The 19,759-nt window shown below is 58.5% G+C and overlaps 2 protein-coding genes and 2 pseudogenes across 2 annotated transcripts, besides 3 other annotated features; all 4 read left to right on the forward strand.

Annotated features, from left to right (window-relative positions):
- Positions 1–19,759: part of a sequence feature (areas not merged during assembly with more than two copies in the genome that could not be assigned to a particular haplotype) that runs on past the window's edge.
- On the forward strand, positions 175–3,012 carry Tc00.1047053507821.10 (trans-sialidase, putative; the record flags this gene model as incomplete). The annotated part of the gene is made up of 1 exon (XM_808584.1): positions 175–3,012. The coding sequence occupies one exon, from the start codon at positions 175–177 to the stop codon at positions 3,010–3,012; it is 2,838 nt and encodes a 945-aa protein (XP_813677.1).
- Positions 3,096–3,166: a sequence feature (T-rich).
- Tc00.1047053507821.20 (uncharacterized protein) lies at positions 3,961–4,479 on the forward strand (the record flags this gene model as incomplete). Its single annotated transcript, XM_808585.1, has 1 exon — positions 3,961–4,479. One exon carries the CDS (start codon positions 3,961–3,963, stop codon positions 4,477–4,479), a length of 519 nt encoding a protein of 172 aa, XP_813678.1.
- On the forward strand, positions 5,011–7,125 carry Tc00.1047053507821.40 (annotated as a pseudogene).
- Tc00.1047053507821.70 lies at positions 9,906–18,590 on the forward strand (annotated as a pseudogene).
- Positions 14,527–14,553: a microsatellite.

A 19,759-nucleotide genomic window follows, 5' to 3' on the forward strand; every position in this document is an offset into this window, starting at 1 on the left:
TCTGCTCTGCTCCTCACTGACGTGTTTGGTGTATTGCCGCTGTTGCTGCTGTTCTCTCCACTTCTTGAACAAAGACACGCTAGGAAAGAAGGAAAACAAGCGCGAATCGCTACTGTGAAATTCAAAGGCACTGAAAGGACCAACAGCACACACCGCCCACGCACACATATTTATATGTTCTCACGTGTTGCTGCAGTCAAGGCACCCCGCACACACAACCGTCGCTGCGTGACCGGATCCAGCGGCAGGAGGAGGGAAGGAAGAGAGGGTGAGCCGCGGAGGCCCCACATGTCCCGGCGTGTGTTTGCTTCCGCGGTGCTTCCGCTCTTTCTCTTCGTGATGATGTGCTGCGGCACTGGTGGAGCCGCAGCGAATAATAGGGGGGCTTCAGGTCAGGAATCTTCACCGGGAAATTGTATTGATTGGAGGGATATTAAAACAGGAGAAAAAGTGGGTGCGCTCCATGCTCCCAGTCTTGTTGAGGTGAATGGTGATGTGTTTGCCGTTGCCGAGGCGCAGTGCACGAAGGATGAAGGATGTATTTTTACTGGAATTGCCTCGGAGCTCCTGGAATTGAGTGATAAAACGAAAAAAAAGGAGTTGGATGAGAGCAAATTGAAGACACAAGTACTGGATAAATGCGCTTCTTTGGAAGAAGGCCAATGCCCCTCACAAGCAGTGAAACAGGACGGTTCCCAAAGAGTGATGAACATACATGTGGGCCGGCCAACAACAATTGTGACGACAAGTCAGATTTACATGCTTGCTGGAAACTACAGCCGTACAGCTGCCGCTGGCACTCAGAAGAGTAAAGCACATGAATGGGGACTCTTGCTGGTGAGAGGGAACGTCAGTGAAGAGCAGGGCAAAAAAATAAACTGGAATGATACTTACCGTTTTCTCTGGACTGATTTGAAAAAACAACACGAATCTTGGTCAGGACTGATTGGCGGCGGTGGATCGGGTATTAGGATGGAGGACGGTACGTTTTTGTTCCCAGTGGAAGGCACGAATGAAAAGAATGGAACGACCGTTTCGCTGATTATATACTTTTCGGCCAATGAGGGTTGGACGCTGTCGAAGGGGATGTCCGCCGATGGTTGCAGTGATCCCTCCGTCGTGGAGAGGGAAAAGGGAAAACTCATGATGATGACTGCGTGTGATGGCCGCCGCAGGGTGTACGAGTCCGCTGACAAGGGGGAATCGTGGACGGAGGTACTCGGGACACTCTCGCGCGTGTGGGGCAACAACCGTAAGCTACATGAGAGGGGCGTTAGAAGCGGGTTCATCACAGCGAGGATTGACGGTGTTGTTGATAATAGAAATGTGATGCTCGTTACTCTGCCGGTGTATCCCAAGGAGGACAGTAAAAAAGAAACGGACAATAGAAAAGGAAAACTCCATCTTTGGCTGACGGACAATACGCACATTGTTGATATTGGGCCGGTATCCGATGATGACGCTGCCGCCAGCTCCCTGTTGTACAGAAGTGGTGAAAGTGAAACTAACAAGAAGGAGGAGTTGATTGCACTGTACGAGAAGGAGAAGAGCGATGAAGGAAAACCATCACCCGGTATGGTCTCTGTGCTTCTGACTGCGCAGCTGCAGCGTGTGAAGGATGTGCTGGCGACGTGGAAGGAAGTGGACGACCGTGTCTCCGAGCTGTGCCCTTCTGAGAGAGCTGCGAAGGATACCCCAACTTACACTGCCTGCAGCGCTGGTAAGATCACGGCTGGGCTGGTTGGCTTTTTGTCCGGCAACTTCTCTGGTAGCACATGGAGGGACGAGTACCTCGGGGTGAACGCCAAAGTAAAGAATAAAGATGGGGCAACCGAGGATGCAGGGGCTGCGAGGACAACAAAAACTTCCGATGGTGTGAATTTCACGGGAGCGTGGGCGGAGTGGCCTGTTGGCAGTCAGGGGGAGAATCAGCTGTACCACTTCGCGAACTACAACTTCACTCTTGTGGCAACGGTGTCCATCGACGGTGAGCCAAAGGAGGGTTCTCCCATTACCTTGATGGGCGCGAAGAAAGTTGACGATAATAATCCCGTACTTTTTGGACTGTCATACGACAAAGAAAAGAAGTGGCAGGTGCTGTGTAGTGACGGGCCGATCAAGGAGCACAGCAGTGCTTGGGAGAAGGATACAGCACACCACGTGGTGATTTTGCTACGGAACGGCTCCCAAGGCTCCGCGTACGTCGATGGTCAGCGTGTGGGTGAGGATGTGCCCTGTGAATTGAAAGTCACGGAATCGAACGAGATCTCCCACTTCTACATTGGAGGGGATGGAGGCAGCGCAGGGAGCAAAGAAGACGTGCCTGTGACTGTGACGAATGTCCTGCTGTACAACCGCCCGTTGAGTACTGCGGAGATTGGCGCCTTCAACCCGAATAATGTCCTCATTCCACCTGTGGTGCCTGACAATGCCCAGGGAACCCAGTCGCAGTCCTCTTCTGCCGGGCAACCGCCGTCGGGGCATAAATTGTTGAATGAAAATGAGGGTGCGGTCGGTGGCAGCACGTCCCCATCAACACCGTCCACTATAACGAATTCAGGAAAAGAGCAATCCGTAATTCAGCCGCCTTCAGGAATATCTTCCGGTGGAAACAAACATGTGGATGCCGCTTCTTCATCCGATGGTGATCCAAGGGTGGGAGCGGAAGCTGGAGGTGCGATGCAGGGAGACACACCACCCCAAACTCCTGTGGATACCCCCGACACAGCAGATGCAAACACTCCTACCGCTACGGACGTGGCTCAAGTTGGCCCCGCAGCTACAACTGAGGTGGGCGCGAGCTCCGGTGCGAATGAGGAGGCCGCGGGAGGAACTGATGGGCAGGAGGAAGGAGTACATGCACGGGACAGGGGAGTAAATGCCACGGCACTCAGCAGCAGTCTCGGAAATGTGACGCAGGGGAATAACAGCGATGCCGGCACTGTGCGTGGGAGCGGACTGCTGCCATCGCTGCTTCTTATGTTGGGACTGTGGGTGTTTGCGGCTCTGTGAGGCGTGACTGGCTGCCGCGTGGGACACTTGCGGCCTCCCCTGCACCGACACACACGATAATAAATTTATTACCTCATAATAACTTTTATTTACCTTTTTCCCTGTTTTTTGTGTGTTTTATATCCCCATTTCTTTTTTTTTTTTTTTTGCTTTTGGGGCAATCACTATGGACGTTTTTTTCTTTTCTACTCTTCCCTCTTTAATTGTTTGTTGCTGCACTCTTCCTGTGAGGGGTGCCGTGTGTTTCCCGCCCAACTGCTCCACTCGCACACCCACCGACACGCTCATGACGACGGCCCTGTGCGCCTCGCCTGCTGCACGCATGAGGCGGGGCCGCGACGAACGGCGCGCTGAGGGAGCCGTGACGTGTGGGCGTGCGACGAGGGCCTGTGGGGCGGAGCACACATTTCTTCCCTCTTGTTTTGTTTTTTTGCGGCCAGGGCTGGCAGACACCCGCAGCGCTGCACACACACAGCCACACCCTGCCGCCGTGTTTTCTTTTTTTTTTTTTTGCTGCGCTCACTCTCCCGATGGAGTGACGCGACTCCCGTCATGTCTGCGTGCTTCTCTCAGTCCCCCCACACACGAGTGACTGTGCTCTGCGGGCCGCACTCACGCACCAATAAAAGGACTGAGGGGAGCAGCAACACGCCGATGACCCATGAAATATAAACGATGTGCGGGCACATGGAGGGTCGGACGGTTGAAGCACACGCAACCATCTTTTTAATTTTCTTTTGTGGGCAAAATACATACAGACAGTTTGGTGTGGCCACACGGCAGCCAGGCGATTTTTTTCTTATTTTAATTTGTGTGGAACAGTAATGGACAATTTCTTTTCATTTATAATTATTTTGTGCGATGGGGTTTACATAAGACGAAGGGGGACTTTTTTTTGTTTTCAATAAATATTTTGTGAATTGCCGCTGCTTGGGCTGCAGTGCAGTCATGAGTTTGAGCGGTCTTCTTGTTGTTGTTTCCGTTATGCATCTCCGCTGTACATTTTTGTGCGTCTCTCCACATACTCTGCCCCCTCTTTTCTACCTATTTGCTTTGTGTTGCTGCAGGCACACACAACCACACACACACAAGATGCACATTGCAGTGGATTTGAATGCACCTTTTGTGGTGCATGCTGGCAGTTGCGTGTGGCGGCTGTTGTCTTCTTCCGTGGCCATGAGGAGGGGGAGAGAGAGGGAGCGCACCCCGAGTCTAATTTCCTGTGGGTGTGATGCACCGCGTGTGGCTGCGTTGAGTTGGGCTCCGTGTCCCATTGAGGGTGGAATGGCAGGAAATTTTGTTGCCGCGTCATGGATGGATGAGGGTGCACTTGCGCGTGTGGCTGTTGTGGTGGGTGCTTGCTCCGTGTGTGTGCTGCTGCTGGGAGTCCTGGAGATGTATCTGGTGATGCGGATGCGGTGGTTGTGCCGATGGATGTGTCGTGTGCTCCGAGTGACGGCAGCCTGATCTATCGCGTGTGTGTGTGTGGGCGTGGAAGAAGTGTTCTGCTGCCAGTGCTGAGGTTCAGTATGAGAACTATACTTTCGGTGGCTTTGTTGTGCGCATGCATTGCAGAGATGGTGAGCTGGCTGCTGTGTGCCGTGTGGCCAATGCGGTGCACACATGTAGCAACTGTGCTGTCAGCTGTGCAACGAGGGAGGAAGGGGCCACCGTTGCCTTCACGATGAATGTGACGACGCATAAATACGCCGGCCCTTATGAATTGTGGTGGCGTCAATTTTTCCCCGATGGAACCATCCATCCGCCTGCACGGAGCGGCGATGCTGACCGTACGGGGATCTGTCAGTTGCCGCCACCCCGTGAAGGGAAGGATGACACAAAATCTGGCGAGACAACTGCGCCGCAAGTGAATGCTGAGCCGTCACGTCAGAACGAGGATTGGCGACAGTCTGCGGCGGCTGACGGACCCAACACCGTCGATCAGAGTCCCGCATCCAACACGGCGACCAACACGTCCGTGACGAGGCCTGAGTTTGCCTTTGTTCGGAACATAAAAGTGACTCCGGCACCATCTGAAAGAAGGCCCACGCCTGTCACCGAGCCGAAGGGGAATCCCATTGATGATGCGATGAGTGGTTCAATAAACGTTGAGTTACTGCAGGGAGCCGATCTATTTGTTCCGCGGACGACGCTGGTGCAGCCGAAGGATGGGATTGTTCCAGTTACGACGAGGGATTCATTTGCTTCACCCTCCCTTGCCAGTGCTGGTGGAGTAATTGCTGCTTTCTTTGAAGGTCGCATGGATGCCGAATATCAACTTGGTCAATTAAGTAAGCCCTTTTCTTCTGATGTTGTTGCGGGGTACATCGACTCTGTGTGGAATTGGTCCACTGTTGTTGGTGAGGTCAATAAAAGGATACATGGATGGCACACACTGTGCCTGGTGCAGCGGAGGGAGAGGAGAGTTTGGGTGTTGTGCTCCGCCTCACAACAATCACGAAGGGCAACGGAGTGTTTCCTCTTGCGGGAGGCTCGGATGTGTCCTACGAAGGTGGGTGTTGGAGAGAGGGTGGCTTGGAGCTGAAACTGTTTGTGGGCGATGTCACGAATCCCACGGGTGGCAAGCGGAGTGAGTGGATCGAATGCGGCGACCCCAAACCACTCTTGAAACGGATCCCTTCTGCTTCTCACAAGGTGACCGGACGGCGTTCATTGCTTCTGGTGGCTCAGGTGTTGTGGTGGAGGATGGCACGCTTGTGTTTCCTCTGATGGCGAAGAATGAGGCAGACGACGTTTGCTCCATGGTTATTTGCTCGACGGACAACGGCAGTGCCTGGGCGCTCGCAGTGGGCATGTCCTCTGCGGAATGCCTTAACCCCGCGTCACCGAGTGGGAGGGATCACTTCTCATGATTGTTGACTGCGAGAACGACCAGAGGGTGTAGGAGTCGCGTGACATGGGGACAGCGTGGACGGAGGCCATCGGGACACTCTTAGCCGTGTGGGCCAACGCACGATCAGGAGTCTCCCAGAAGAAAGCCTGCGTGTGGATGCCCTCATCACCGCGACCACTGAGGAAGGAAGGAAGGTCATGCTGTACATTCAGAGAGGGTACGCCTCGGTGGAGAAAGAGGCCACTGCGCTCTGCCTTTGGGTCACGGACAACAACCGCACGTTTTTTGTTGGACCGGTTGCCGTGGACAATGCTGCGGATTGGATGCTCGCCAGCACCCTGCTGCACTCGGATGGCAGTTTGCATCTTTTACGATGGAGGGGCAACAGTGAACGCAGTGTCATCTCACTTTCCCGCCTGACGGAGGAACTGAGTGCGGTCAGGTCCGTCCTCAGTACTTGGGCGCAAAGGGACATTTTTTTCTCCAACTTTTCTATACCCACGGCGGGGCTTGTGGCAGTTTTGTCCGATGCGGCCAGTGATGGCACGTGGAACGACGAGTACCTCTGCCTGCATGCAACGGTGACGGCTAATGCAAAGAAGGTCAAATATGGATTTCGATCCACGCGACTTGAGTCCAGGGCAATATGGCCCGTGAACACTCGAGGTGATGAAGTACGTCATGTATTCTTGAGACACCACTCCACACTTGTGGCGTCGGTGAGCATCGAAGGGACTCCGAGTGAGAGCACTCCTCCACTGACTGCGGTGTTGGCGGACACTGCGTCCAATCATACCGTGGGAATGTCGTACAGCCACAATAAAACGTGGTACACGTCGATCGAAGGCAAGACAACAACACGGAGGAGCACTTGGGGGCCGAGGAAAGAATACCAAGTGGCACTCATGCTGCAAGGCAACAAGACATCTGTGCACGTTGATGGTAATTCGCTGGGGGCGGAAGAGGTGCTGTTAACAGGCGAGAGGCCACCTGAGGTACTGAGGGTTCGCTTTGACGCGTGCGGTGGGCACGAATCTCGTGTGACGGTGACGAACGTCTTTCTGTACAGCCGCCCACTGAACTTCACTGCGATGCGTGCACTCAAGGACAGGGTCTCCGCTCCGACGAGAGAAGCGGCTCCGACACCACCCGAGAAGATTCGAGTATTTGACAGCGTCAGGGAGCACGCTGCTGGGGATATTACAGAAGAGGAATGGATGGGCACAACACCCCTGGACACGAATCCCCACTACAAATAGTCACCTCGCAGGGTGTGGAGCGGCGTGAGTCCCGACGACCGCCCCGCCTCTCCCAACGAAGTGAAATTGACACTGCGTGACTTGAGCGGTAACAATACCGTGCGTGCGTGTTTTGTGTGCCGCTGCTTCCTCTGGGATTGTATTTGGGTCGTGGCAGTCTGTGAGCCACGGAGTGAGGATCTGCGACGCCTCACGGAGAATACATGCCGCATTGCCCGCGCTTTTTTATACCACCGTTTTTGTTAGTTTTACTATTCGTTTATTTTGTTGATGTTTTTACTTTTCAATGTTTTTTTACTTAATTTACCCGAAGTAGTAAGTACTGTCATTTTTTCTTTTCGTAATTTTCGGTTGCTGCACACTGTAATGAGCGACGTGTTTCTCCTCTTTTGTTTGCTTTTGTTGTTGCCCACACGTTGTGCCGGCCCTGCGGCTGTGTCTTCCACGGACTGCACGAAAGGAGGATTGGAAGAAAAGGCCGGATGCCGCAATGACGTGTGAAGAATGCTGTGTGGGCTGGTGGAACAGTGCGATCTCTTTTATTTATTTTAATTCCGCTTCTTTTTTTGTTGGTGCGGGCAATATGTATATACACGATCACACGGTTGGTCGTCTTGTGCTGCTCGGTCCATGAAATAAAAGTCCTGCCGCATCAATTTTTCCATTAATTTTTTCTTTTATTTTTAGGAGTTATCCCGGACCCTCATCTTTTTTTTGTTTCCTTAAATCCCTGCGGTCTGTTTCTGTAGTTACCGTATCTGCTGTCGCTTTGTGTCTCCGTGTCCCTTTGAGTGTCTCTCTGCTGACTGTGCAGTTGACATGCCCTCGTTCCTTTTCTTTCTCTTTTTTCCTGCGGGAGGCACCGATGGTCCGCGACGACGATTGTTTGTGCTCCCCATTGCGATGGCACGAGGGTGACTGGGCGCCGGCCTGCTGAGTGCACTCGGAGGGAGAGCGGATGGTGTGCGCCGTGCCTCACTGTGAGTGTGGGGCGTAATTCCAATTTGTCGGAGAAGAGAGAAGTAAAGCACAGCGCCGTGGATTTGAATTTGACCCTTCGCTCTTGTTGCGGCCTTTTTTTTTTTCACGGTGCGAAGCGGATGGCGGTGCCTCTGCGTGCGTTGTGCGGCGGGCTTTTATTCTTCATTTTTTTTGCCCTGTTGTGTGTGGGAAAGTTGTGGGAGAGGATATGTGCGGGAGAGTGAGCGTGGGTGGCTGCCAGCCTCGCCCCGCGCATTGGGGACTTCCATACACGTGGCTTTGCTTGACGGCGTTTCGCGGCACCCAGGGTGTAGCGAGGAGGAGGATGGGGAGGGTCTGTTGTGGCAGAAGGTGGATGGACAGGACAGTCCCCTTCTGTGTCCTTCCCTGTGTCGTTGGCAGTACATACTGAGAGCATAAATTTGAGCGAGTACAGGAGGAAACGTTTATGCCGCTTTGTGTGTGCTACTCAATCGTCGTCGTTGCACGCTGTTGTCACGGTGCGTTGTGGTGCGGTGCCGTTAGATGAGGGAAGGGCGCGATGCCCCGGCTGCCGCGCACCACAACCATTTATTGCCTCTGCACCGTCATTGTTTTTTTTTTTTTGCTTCGCGATGGATTTATTGGAGGAGCTTTGGTTTTGGTGCCTGCTTCACGGCGTTTCGCCTTGTGTGTCGGTTGCGGTTTTTCCGCGTGATGCTAAAGCTTTTGATGGGGTGTTTACCCTTCTTTTTTTTTGCGCCCCGCAGCCAGCCTTGTTTGGTCATGGCGGCAGCAGTGGGATCTGCGACTGCGCACTTGCCATGCGTGTCTCATCTTTTGCCGTTGCTCCCTCGTTGTGTTGGTGGGGGAGGAGGCGAGCGACTGCGTCGGTGGAGTTGCGCTCCAGTGGGAGAGGGAAGGCACCGACCGCTGCTGACGGCGACGGTCTTTGCTGCAGCCGATCTGACGGGAGGACGTCACCGGTGTCACAGTTAACCGAGATGGATGAGGACCGCACCGCGTCTCTGTCCCTTCTTTTTGTCTTCTCAGTCCATTGCAGTCACAACAGCCGCGCGGCATCTGCACGACTACCATCCGGACGTCTGTGAGCCAATCGGAATGCAATCGACATGGACCCTTTTCCCCGTGACCAGGTGCTGCCGCCGTGCTTCTTTGTTCCCTTCTTTGTGCGATGCCGTGCGCGCATGCTGCCTCTGCCTGCTGTGCAATGCCGACTCGCGTGAACGAGGAACGAGGCATTGACTGCTGGGGGCCGGCGAGCTCTCCACTCCACTTCCGCACCACCAACACCAACAACGCCTTTTGTACGCGCTTGATGGCTGGCGGTCGTAACGCTGCCACGCGGTCTGCCTCGGCCATTGTGTGTCGTGCACGGCATCGGGACCGCCCTGTGATGCAGCCATTCGGTAACAGGAGCGGTGCCAGTGGTCGTTTGACTTTTTGCCGGGATTCCGCCACTCTGCGCGGTGGCTTTGTGGTGTTGTGTGGGTGGTGGGAGGGCGATGGTGTCACTCACTTGATTGCGTCAGCGCGGCTTTGCTTCGGCGGCTGTATTGTGATGGTTATTGTGTATGACCGGATGTTTTTGCGTGCCACTGTGTTTGGTTACTGTTGTCGCTGCTTTTATTTCTTTTTTCACCCTGCAGTTAGAGATACTTTTGCTCGACCAGCAAAACTATCGTTTCAAAGTGTTAGGTATTACTTGCAGTGTTAGGTTTAGTAGCAGTGGGATAACGATCTGGCGGAATCGTGTCACTGGATTCGCCATATTTAGGAAGGGATTTGCTAGGCAGGAGTTATGGTCGACGGGGCGAGTGCGACACGCCACGACAGCCCCGTTGGTACCTGTTTGGGTCGGTGGATGTGGTCTGCGGTGGGCGCGTGTCCGCGCAGCCGGCACCGTGTGTGGCGCAGGGTCATTGCGGCTGTGCGTGTGGCGCTGCTCGTCGTGTTGTCGCTGGTTGCGGCGGCGGCGTGGGTGCCCGCGGCGCATGCGGTAGTTTTGCGACTGCGGGGCGGCACGGTGGACAGAGCCATCACGGTTGGCCGCGCCGTGGACACGGTGCTGATGGACGGCGTGTCCATCACGAACGGCGTGGCTGTGGTGTTCGACGTGCCGGCGATGCTTCCCGGCGCGCTGCGCATCGAATTGAGGAACTGCGTGTGCGACGGCGGTGCGCAGCTCTACGTGCGGGGCTACAGCGGCGAGCCGGCGAGTGACCGGAGCCTGGAGGTGAGCGTGAGCGGGCTGTCCGGCGGCTACTGCTCGCTTGTGTTTGTGCACAACCTGCCGGCACACACGAACGTGACGGTCCGTGACTCGACGATTGTGACGGCGGGGCCGATGCGCTACTCGCAGCTGAGCGGGCTGACGGACGCGGTGGCGTCGCCACTTGTGATGCACGCGACGTCGCTGTTGCAGACGCAGCTGCGTGTGAGCAACACTGTGCTGAGGTCGTTGCACGCGGGCGGGTCTGCGGTGTACGTTGGCGGCGGTGTGGAACTGCTGTCGAGCGCGGTGGTGCTTGACGGCTTGTTGCTGGAGGCGTCGGGCGGTCCGACCGCGTCCGCGTTGCATGTGGCGTCCTCGTCGCGTCTCCGTCTGCGGAGCCACTCGGTGTTCTCCGTGACGAACGTGTCGGTTGTGAGCAGCGGCGGCGGCCTTGTGCTTGGCGAGCGCCTCGCGGTGTCCGATTCGGTGCTGCGCTTTGTGGGCGTCGAGGGGTCTGTTGCGTCGTCGCTGGTGCGCTGCGATGGTGGGACGGTCGGTGTCGGCGGGTGGCTGGAGCTGCACGACGTGTGGGCGGTGTGGGCGAGGCGTGCCTGCCGTTTGACGTGCCGCCTGAGAGGTCCGGCGGTGGTGGCGGTGTGGAGGATTGCGTGAGTGGCGTGGCGCTGACGGAGTCCGTGACGGTTGGCGGCGGGCGGGCGACGGCGTGCTTCGACTCGGTGTTGTTCAGTGGACCGATCACTGTGGCGGTGGATCTGCGCTCGATGGACGCGTTCGCTGACGCGCTGAACGTGACGCTGCGCCACTGCGTGCTTGCGGGCGGTGCGCAGCTGCGGATTGGTGGCCTCAGCGAGAGCACGGCGCGCCTGATGCCCCACGCCCTCGTCAACATGACGAACGTGACGTCGATGGAGGTCACGATTGTGCTGCATGGCGCGATGCCGCCGCACTCGAGTGTGCTGCTGGCGAACTCGACGCTGCGCGCGACGGTTGGCGGGTCGCAGTACGTGCCGACGACCCGTGGCCATGCGGGATCCCGGTACGGCCCCGCGCTTGTCCTGGACGGCGTCCGGCTTCTGTCGACGCGGTTTGTCATGACGCGGTCGTCACTGGTGTGTGGCGGGGGCTCGTGCGCTGCGATCCTTGTGGAGCGCGGCCTCGGCGTGAACCTGTCTAGCGTCTTCTACATTGATAACTGCGTTGTCATTTCGCGGACGCACGTAATGTACGCTCTTGCGTCGGATTTGCGTGTTGTCGGCGGCTCCGTGTTCTCCATACAGAACAGCTCGTGGAGTGCGCCGAGCACCGAGTACTACGGGGGCGCGTGTGTGTTCAAGGATGTTGTTGTAGATGGCGGTAGCGTGCTGCAGGTTGTGTCCAGCACGTTCCGTCTCGGCTTCGCCATGCTCATTGCAAACACGCTGACTGTGACTGACGGCAGCTGGCTGGTGCACCGCGACAACGAGTTCCGCACCGCCTACGTTGTGTACGTGGCCAATAAAAATGGCGTTTCGCGATCGGAGTGTGTGGTCGATACTACACAATAGCTTCACGTACGGCTCGTACTCGTCAACAATTGTAAGTATGACAAGCAACTGGTCACCACCATCCGACTCGCGTCCGATCATCTACGGCATGTGCAACGAGGCAGTGGGCTCCCCTGTGACGGATTACCAAGAAGAGCTCAATATTGGGACGCCCGTGACGGTGTTGGACTGTGGTGCGTGCACCGTGGACGCTGTGTGCTTTGCGGCGAGGACGAGTAGCATCAGCGGCTGTGAGTGTGTGTGCGCTGCTGGCGACTACGGTGACACGTGTCTGCCAGCTGCGGTTCCGGACGGCATTGGACCGCTCCCGCCCCCCGATGCGAAGGACACGGAGGTCCGCTGCGTGCACGGTGGCATCATCAGCTCTTTGGACGTTCCTGATCCCGGTGTGCGTGGTCTGTGCTTTGTCAGCGTGACCTTCACCGCCGCGATCGTGCTGGACCTGTCGTATTTTGACGCGCCACAGCAGACACTCAACATCACGCTGTTACAGTGCGTCCTTATGGGCCTGCCGATCAAGGGGAAGTGGTGCGCGCGTGCAAGTGAGCGTAGTCTCCTCGATGATGGATTCCGGAGTGTTGGTGTTTCAGGGTGATTTTGGCGTGAGCTCCCAGATACTGGTGGCGGGCAGTACGATTGTGACGATGTCGGGCCACGCCATTTTATTTATGAAGTTTACTCTCAGTGCGAATATGACGCTGCTGCTGCTCGACAACTACATCGAGGGGAGCTGTTACGCAGTCTATTTCATCAGTGCTGTTGTTGTTGATGGTGGCGGGATCATCGTGAAGGGAAATACGCTGAGCGCAACGAAGGATGATGACGGTGTGGAATCATCTGTTTGCGTTACTTCTGTTGTTATGAAGAACGGCGGCTACTTTGACGTGGAGAACAACACGATGAGCGCGGTCAATGGCGTTATTCTTTTTGGGGATACCACCGTGAGGTCCGCGGGGCTGCTGCGAGTGGCGGACTGCACCTTCGTTGGCGGGACAGAAACTTTTGATCCCGCGCTGTTGCATTTGTCTGCCTCGGTGACACTCGAGGGTGGAGCGCAGTGGCGTGTGGAGGGCAACAGCGTGGGTGCAGCCTCGGTATTAACTATTCCGTATCCCCAGTACAGTATTCAGCTGTCGGGCAGCGGCACCACCGTGGCGCTTGCACACAACCGTCAGGTGAGCGGAAACACTGTCTTTGCCATGCTTCTTCCACCGAACACGATTTTTGAGTTACCCGCGAGGATTGTGGTTGGGTGCAACCTGCAGGACGATGAGGAGGTGTCGTACGACGGTGTGTTTCCGGAGGACGTGGTGCTTTTCAGGTGTGGCACGTGCAACGACGACGCGGCGTGCTACATGCCCGGGACGGAGTCGGTGGACCGCGGCTCGTGCTCGTGCAGCTGCAAGGACGGATGGCATGGCGCGTCGTGTCTTCCCCTCGAGGTGCCCGACACGGTTGTGCCGCCCTTGCCGGAGAGAGCCGTTGACGGCGACACGAGCTGCGTGGTGAACCAGACGCTGACGGAAATCACGCTTAACATGTGGAAGACGCACCACTGCTACGTGGGTGTGACATTCAGCGGCATGGGTGCCGTGTTGACGTTCTTCCTCGACAGTATGCCGCTGCATCTCTCCATCAACATCACGCTCACCGGGTGCACATTCCTTGAGGGTGCCGCGCTGCAGTTTGTTGGGGGTGCTGGGGCGACCGAATCAGCCGGCGTCCTGATCCGCGTGAGCCAGGCGGTGTTGTGGTTCTCCGCCGTTGCTTTTTTACGTGCCCTCCCGCAGCACTGCGACATCGCCGTTACGGAGGTTGATGCGGTGCAATCCTTCGAGTTTGAATTATCGGGTACTGTGAACAACATGTGGAGCGTGTTTTTGCTGGGAAACGTTGTGTCGAGAGCGTCGACGCTGTTGGTCAGCAACGTCGAGGCGTATGCAACTAAGCGTGATGCACTTGGTTTGTACTCGATCGGGACACTGAAGCTGGTGGGTGGCAGCTCGCTGTACGCGCGGTACTGCAGCCTCGATGGATACGCACACATGTTCTACGTGCACAGTCTCAGTGTGAGTGACCACTCTGTTTTTGCGCTGCTCAACAATACGATGTTATTCGGAGTAAGCCTGCTGTATCAGCACCAAGGATTCAGCGTGTCGGATCACAGCGTGTTGCGCGTGGTGGGGAACAGTGGCTCAGCTCGCTACGCCATCTATAACGATGAATTGTGGACTGTTCAGCGGTCAAGCTGGCTGGATTGGCGCGACAACGACGTGGAAGTGGGTGCGATGTTCTACGACACTGAGTCCGCATTTGTGACCATTTGACAGCAGCAGTTCTGTGACGCTGACGGGCTGCATGATGGGCTCGACGGGGTTGTCGGTATCCTTGCTGAAGCGGACTGAAACCGGCTACCGTTTCGTTGCTGGGTGTCTGACGGTCGCGGGACGGGAGGTGACGACGGCGGCTGAACTAGAGCTGAACGGCATCAACAACGTGACGACGGTTGCGGTGTGCGGTGAGTGCACGAAGGAGGGCGACTGCTTTGCCCCCCTGACGACGGCGGTCATTGACTGCAAGTGCCAGTGCGCTGCTGGAGGGCACGGCGATGTGTGCGTCCCAGCGCCTGTGCCTGCTGGCCCGCCACCGCCGCTGCCACCGCCGCCGACGGTTGGTGAGTGCATCAGCGACATGGTGTACCCCGAGGTGGCGCAGGCTGTGGGCGGCGGGCTGTCGTGGCTGTGCTACCGCAACGTGTCGTTCAGCGGGGGCGGCATGAGCCTGACGGTGCTGATTGGTGTGATGACGGGCGACGTGGTGAAAATCACGTTCGAAGGATGCACGTGGAGGGACGGCGCCCTGCTGTTGCTGTTGGGCAATGCGTACGCCGCTGTGGGGCCGCTGAACATTGTTGTCACCGGCAACACATTTAGTGACGCGCTGCTCAGCCCGGAGGGTGTGTTTCCACCGCACACGAACATCACGATCAGCGGGAACCGCTTTACGGTCACGAGGCTGATTTTTCGGTCGGGCTGTTGGTGCAGACGGCGCTGGGGCTGTGCGTGTCGGTGGAGGGCGGTGTTGCGGCCAGTGGCGGCTCCGTGGTGGCGTTTGTTGACAGCGACTTTCTGCTGTGCAAGCACGCGGTGTCTGTGCGCGGGGCTGTGAGCGTGTCGGGCTCCGCTGTGGCGCTTGTGCGGAGCGACTTTTTGTCGACGGAGGACTACGCGGTGGCGTTTTATTCGACGGTGAGCCTGGATGGCGGGTCGATGCTGCTAGTGAGGGGCAACGTGCACGACGGCGTCTCGAGGGAGATGCTCTACGCCGCTGGCACCGTGACCGCTGTTGGGAGCACGCTGAGCTTTGTGCGCAACCGAGCGCTGCTGCCGCGGATGCTGTCGCTGAGCCTGTCGCTTGCGGCTGGGGCGCATGTGAGGGTGGCGTGCAACGACGCTGGTGGCCGTGTCCTGTCGACGACTGAGGAGTACGCTGCGGCTGGTTTTGGCGACGCTGGGCGCATCGACGTTGCTGGGTGCGGCGACTGCGACAGGAACACGCACTGCTACGCACCCGGGACGGCGAGGCGTGCGTGCCTGTGGGAGCTCCCGCATTGCCGCCCGCTGTGGGCACCGCGCCGAGTGCGTTCTTCCGCGAGGGCGTGACGGTGCGGTCGGTGTTCGTTGTGCCTGCCGGCGCGAGCGAGGTGACGCTGCGCCACGTTGTGCTGGACGGCGTGAGTCCGGTGCTCTACGTGCCGTGGATGGCGCGGGACGGCGTGCGGATCGTTGTGCAGAACGTGTCGCTGCTGAACGGTGCTGTGCTGTACGTGATGGGCGGTGGAGCGTTGCGCGGTGCGGGGACGGCGGGGAGCGAAGAGGGCGGGCCGGTGGAGCTGTCGGTGTGCGATGTGGAGGCGTTGAACGGCGCGCTTGTGCTGACCGGCACGTTCCCTGCGGGGTCCGTGCTGACGGTGACGGACTCCGTGCTGGTTGCCGCGAGGCCGACGCCGCTTGTGTATCTTCCCGGCTCGCAGTCCTCGCCGTACGCACCGGTGCTTGTGCTGTCGGGCCTGCGGCTTGTGCGGTCCGTGCTGGTTGTGTCCGGCGTGGCCCTCGTGACCGTGATGACTGGTGGGCGGACGGTGGTGGTGGACGGCACCGTGCTGGAGCTTGTCGGTGGCGGTGTCGCGCTGGACGCGACTGTACTCGGTGGCGAATATGCGTTGTACGCGAGTGCGCGCGTGGTTGCGTCGGGGGGGGCGCTGTGCTGCGCGTGTCGGGGAGCCGGGTGTACGCCGCGCATGGGTTGGTGTTCGACAGCGGTGTGGAGGCCAACGCGTCCGCCGTCGTAGTGAACGACAACGCCGGTGCGCTGACCGATGGCGCGCTGCTGGTGCTGCGGGGGTCGGCGTCGTTCGTGTCCGGGTCGTGGCTGTCGGTGCGCGGCAACAGCATCAGCGGCAGAATTCTGTCGGTGCCGTCGTACCCGCGCAGTGCTGACCTCGTGCAGAGCACGCTGACGCTCTATGGGAACGCCGGCAGCGGGCCCGTCGTGATGGACGGCACCGTTGCGCTTGGGGGCGCCGGCCGGAAGTTTGTTGTGGGGTGCCTGACGCTCAACGGGCAGGCGCTGCGGCCGATGGACTACAGGTCCGCCGGCATCATCGGGGAATTCCGCCCCGTGGCGTGTGGCGTGTGGCATGTGCGACGCCGATGTGCACTGCTTTGCTGCTGCGACGAGGGCGATGTCTGGGTCGTGCGGCTGCCGCTGTGCTGAGGGCGGGTACGGGCGCGACTGTCTGCCGGTGTACCTGCCGCACGTGGACGGGTGCAACCGCACGCCCGCCCTACCGCTGCTGAGCCACACGGCGACGCTGACGGAGACGCGCAGCCTGACGCCAACTCCGACGCCGAGCCTGAGCGCGACGCACTACAGTCCGACGCAGTACGGGCCGACAGAGACCCTGCAGGTGACGGAGACGGTGGCACTGTCGCCCACGCGGACCTCGACGGCGTCGGTGAGCAGCACGCTGTGGTGGAGCGACGTGGCGTGCCCGACGCTCACCGTGACGACGACGGCGGCTGGTGGCAGCCTGACGCAGAACGACATCCGTGGCGGTGGGAGCGCCGTCCCGACGCGGCTGATGGTGGCGCTGCCGCCGCCGTTTCGGTGGGCACGCGACCCGTAGCTCGGCACGCACCTGAGCTTTGTGCCGGTGTCGACGGCGCAGCCGAGTGGGTTTGGTGGTCCGTGGGGAGCGATGCTGAGCAACGCGACGTGGGTGCGCAACGCGACGAATCCGTCCACCGTCCTGGAGCTGGCTGTGCCCGTGCACCGCGGTTACTTCATTGCTGCCGACGAGACGATAGTCATTCGGTGCGACGCTGCCGCGGTGTTCGGCGGCTGCAAGGGTGTGCTGCTTGGGTCCTTCACGATCAGGTCGAACACGCTGCCCGCCGCTGCCAACGCCCTCTCGGCGATCACCGGCGTCGTTGCGGGTGCGGCGGCTGTTGCGGTGGTGGTGACCGGCGGGCTGGGCTCAGTCCTGGAGATGCAGGCACTCGGCGTGTTCGCGAGGATGTCGTGTGCCTTGGCGCAGGAGCGTGCGATCACCGTTGCGCTGCCGTACTTCCTGTCGGTGTTTGCTGCCCTTGAGCCGCTGTGGATGGTGGTGGGCAACGCGCTGCTGGCCGCTGTGTTCGGGTGCGTGCACTGCGGTGTGACGGCCGCCTTCCAGCGGTGGCGCGGCGTGGACGCGGCGAGCGCGTGGGCTGCGATGCGCTTCCCGAGCCTGACGTACGTCGTGGCGCACGCGATGCACCTCGGCATCTTCTTTGGCTCCGTGCTTGCACTGGCGATGCCCGGCGCCCGCGGGCATCACCGCGTGATCGGTGTCGTTGGCGTGCTGTACGGTGTGGCGTTTCCTGCTGGCGTGTGCTACTTCATTGCCCGCCACACGGGCGCGAGCTTCACGAGGTACTGGCAGTTTTCGAGGAAGCCGTTGCACGAGCGCCTGCTGTACCCTGTCGGGTATTGGCACCCCACGGCGCAGCAGTGGATGTACGGCGGCATGCTGACGAACATGAGGGGCAGCCACGTGTACTGGTGCGTGTTCCAGCTGTCGGTGCTGTGTGTGGTGGGCCTGATTGCGGCTGTGCACCCGCCCGTGGGAGGCTGCCACGTCCAGTACTTCTGCATGGCGGCTGTGCTGCTTGCGGGTGCGGGCGTGGTTGCCTTCACGAACATGATGCGCTCGGCCTTCCTGACGGTGATGCACACGGCGAGCTTTGTGCTCCTTGCGGCGCTGTGCCTGGTGGGCGCGGCGAACCACCTTGCGCCGAGCGACGGCGGTGCGAAGGCGTACGTGGCTATCGTGCTGCTGCTGACCGCTGTGCTGCTTGTGGTCGCTGTGTACAGCGTCGTTGTGTGGTACGTGGAGGACTGCCACTGGCAGGAGCTGCGCGAGCCGCGGCGTGGAGGGCTGGAGGCGCTGCTGCGCGATGACGAGAGCGGAGAGGTCGTGCAGAAGCCGCACGACGAAATGACTTAATTGTCGTACGCCACAGGCACCACCGTTGCGTCGTCGTACCGGCCACCCGCACCGCCGCTGCAGCCCATGGCTGGTGACACCCGCTTAGACGCGCTGAGCCCGCTGGACGGTGCATCCAGTGCGAGCCGTATGATTGATCACGCCGCCATGTGACGTGTAACACGCGGAATTAGTAAATATGCGGTGGTTGAGGGGCCACGGCTGTGCTGCACACCACAGCCATCGTTAACCGCACCGAAAGTGTCGTTGTTCGTTGTTTCTATCGATTTGTTTCTTTTTTGAGCGGGTGCTTCCAGGAGTTTTTCCCGTTCCACGATGACTGTGTGGAAGGGAATTGAGTTGTCGCCCTTGTTACTTCTGATGTCATGTTGTACCGGACTGTAATTTTGTGTAGTTGCGTGCGAGGAACCCAACGCTCATTTTTTGCAATGGAAGAAGGATTCAGCGAACCGCCTAGTGGAAGTAATGAATTGCAGCTCTGCCTTACCGCGGATTTGCATGCAGGAGGCATTACAGTCCTCAGAAGGAAAGCGGCGACAGAGCAGTAGCAGGGCTCCGGGTTTCCGGTAACGTCTTCGAGCGGGATTATTTATTGCGGCGCGACGCATTGTCGTAATTCCAGCCTGTTCTGGTGTGGCGAGTGCACAGTGTGATCGATGTCTCATTAGCAGCGGAAATGACGGACCAAGCCATCCCAGTCACGTTCCACACTTGCCCTCGAGCGCACCGCATTCCACAGGCAAGGGATATCGTCGCGGATTGGCCACGCTGGTACGGGGATGCCTCCACGAGGAATTGCTTCTTTTCCAAATTCCCCTCCGGCCGTGCGAAATTCATGCACCACAGCAGACACAGAGGGATGTGACGTTAGCATGGAGAGTACGATATTCACCGAGACTTTTTCCACGGCAGCGTGCGCCCATGCACCTACTCGTCGAACCGTGGAGGCACGCGAGCACACGTCGACGGTTCTGGATCACCTGGTGACTCACATTGTGGACGTACCCTTTTTTCTCGCCAGCGGAGCCGAGGAGCGCGCACAAGGATGCAGCTTGTCCTTGGCCACTGCGGCGTGCCCAGGAAATAAGCTTGTGATGCGAAATCCGAGAAGGCGTCTGATCTCTCACAGCTCACAGGCACATGGAGCACCGGCATCGTTTGCACTGGCCGAACGTATTATTTGTGCCCGACAGCTCAAGCCAGAGGCTCGCCGCTCCGCCGTAAGAGGCGACTGGGAACCCACGCGCACGGACCCCACCCTCACTCGTGGGGAAGAGGCCGCACTGGACCGCCTTCGAAGCGGAGTTTCGCACAAATACGGAT

The sequence above is a fragment of the Trypanosoma cruzi genome, genomic scaffold (genome assembly GCF_000209065.1).
Source record: "Trypanosoma cruzi strain CL Brener 1047053516465 genomic scaffold, whole genome shotgun sequence".
Lineage (NCBI taxonomy): Eukaryota > Euglenozoa > Kinetoplastea > Trypanosomatida > Trypanosomatidae > Trypanosoma > Trypanosoma cruzi.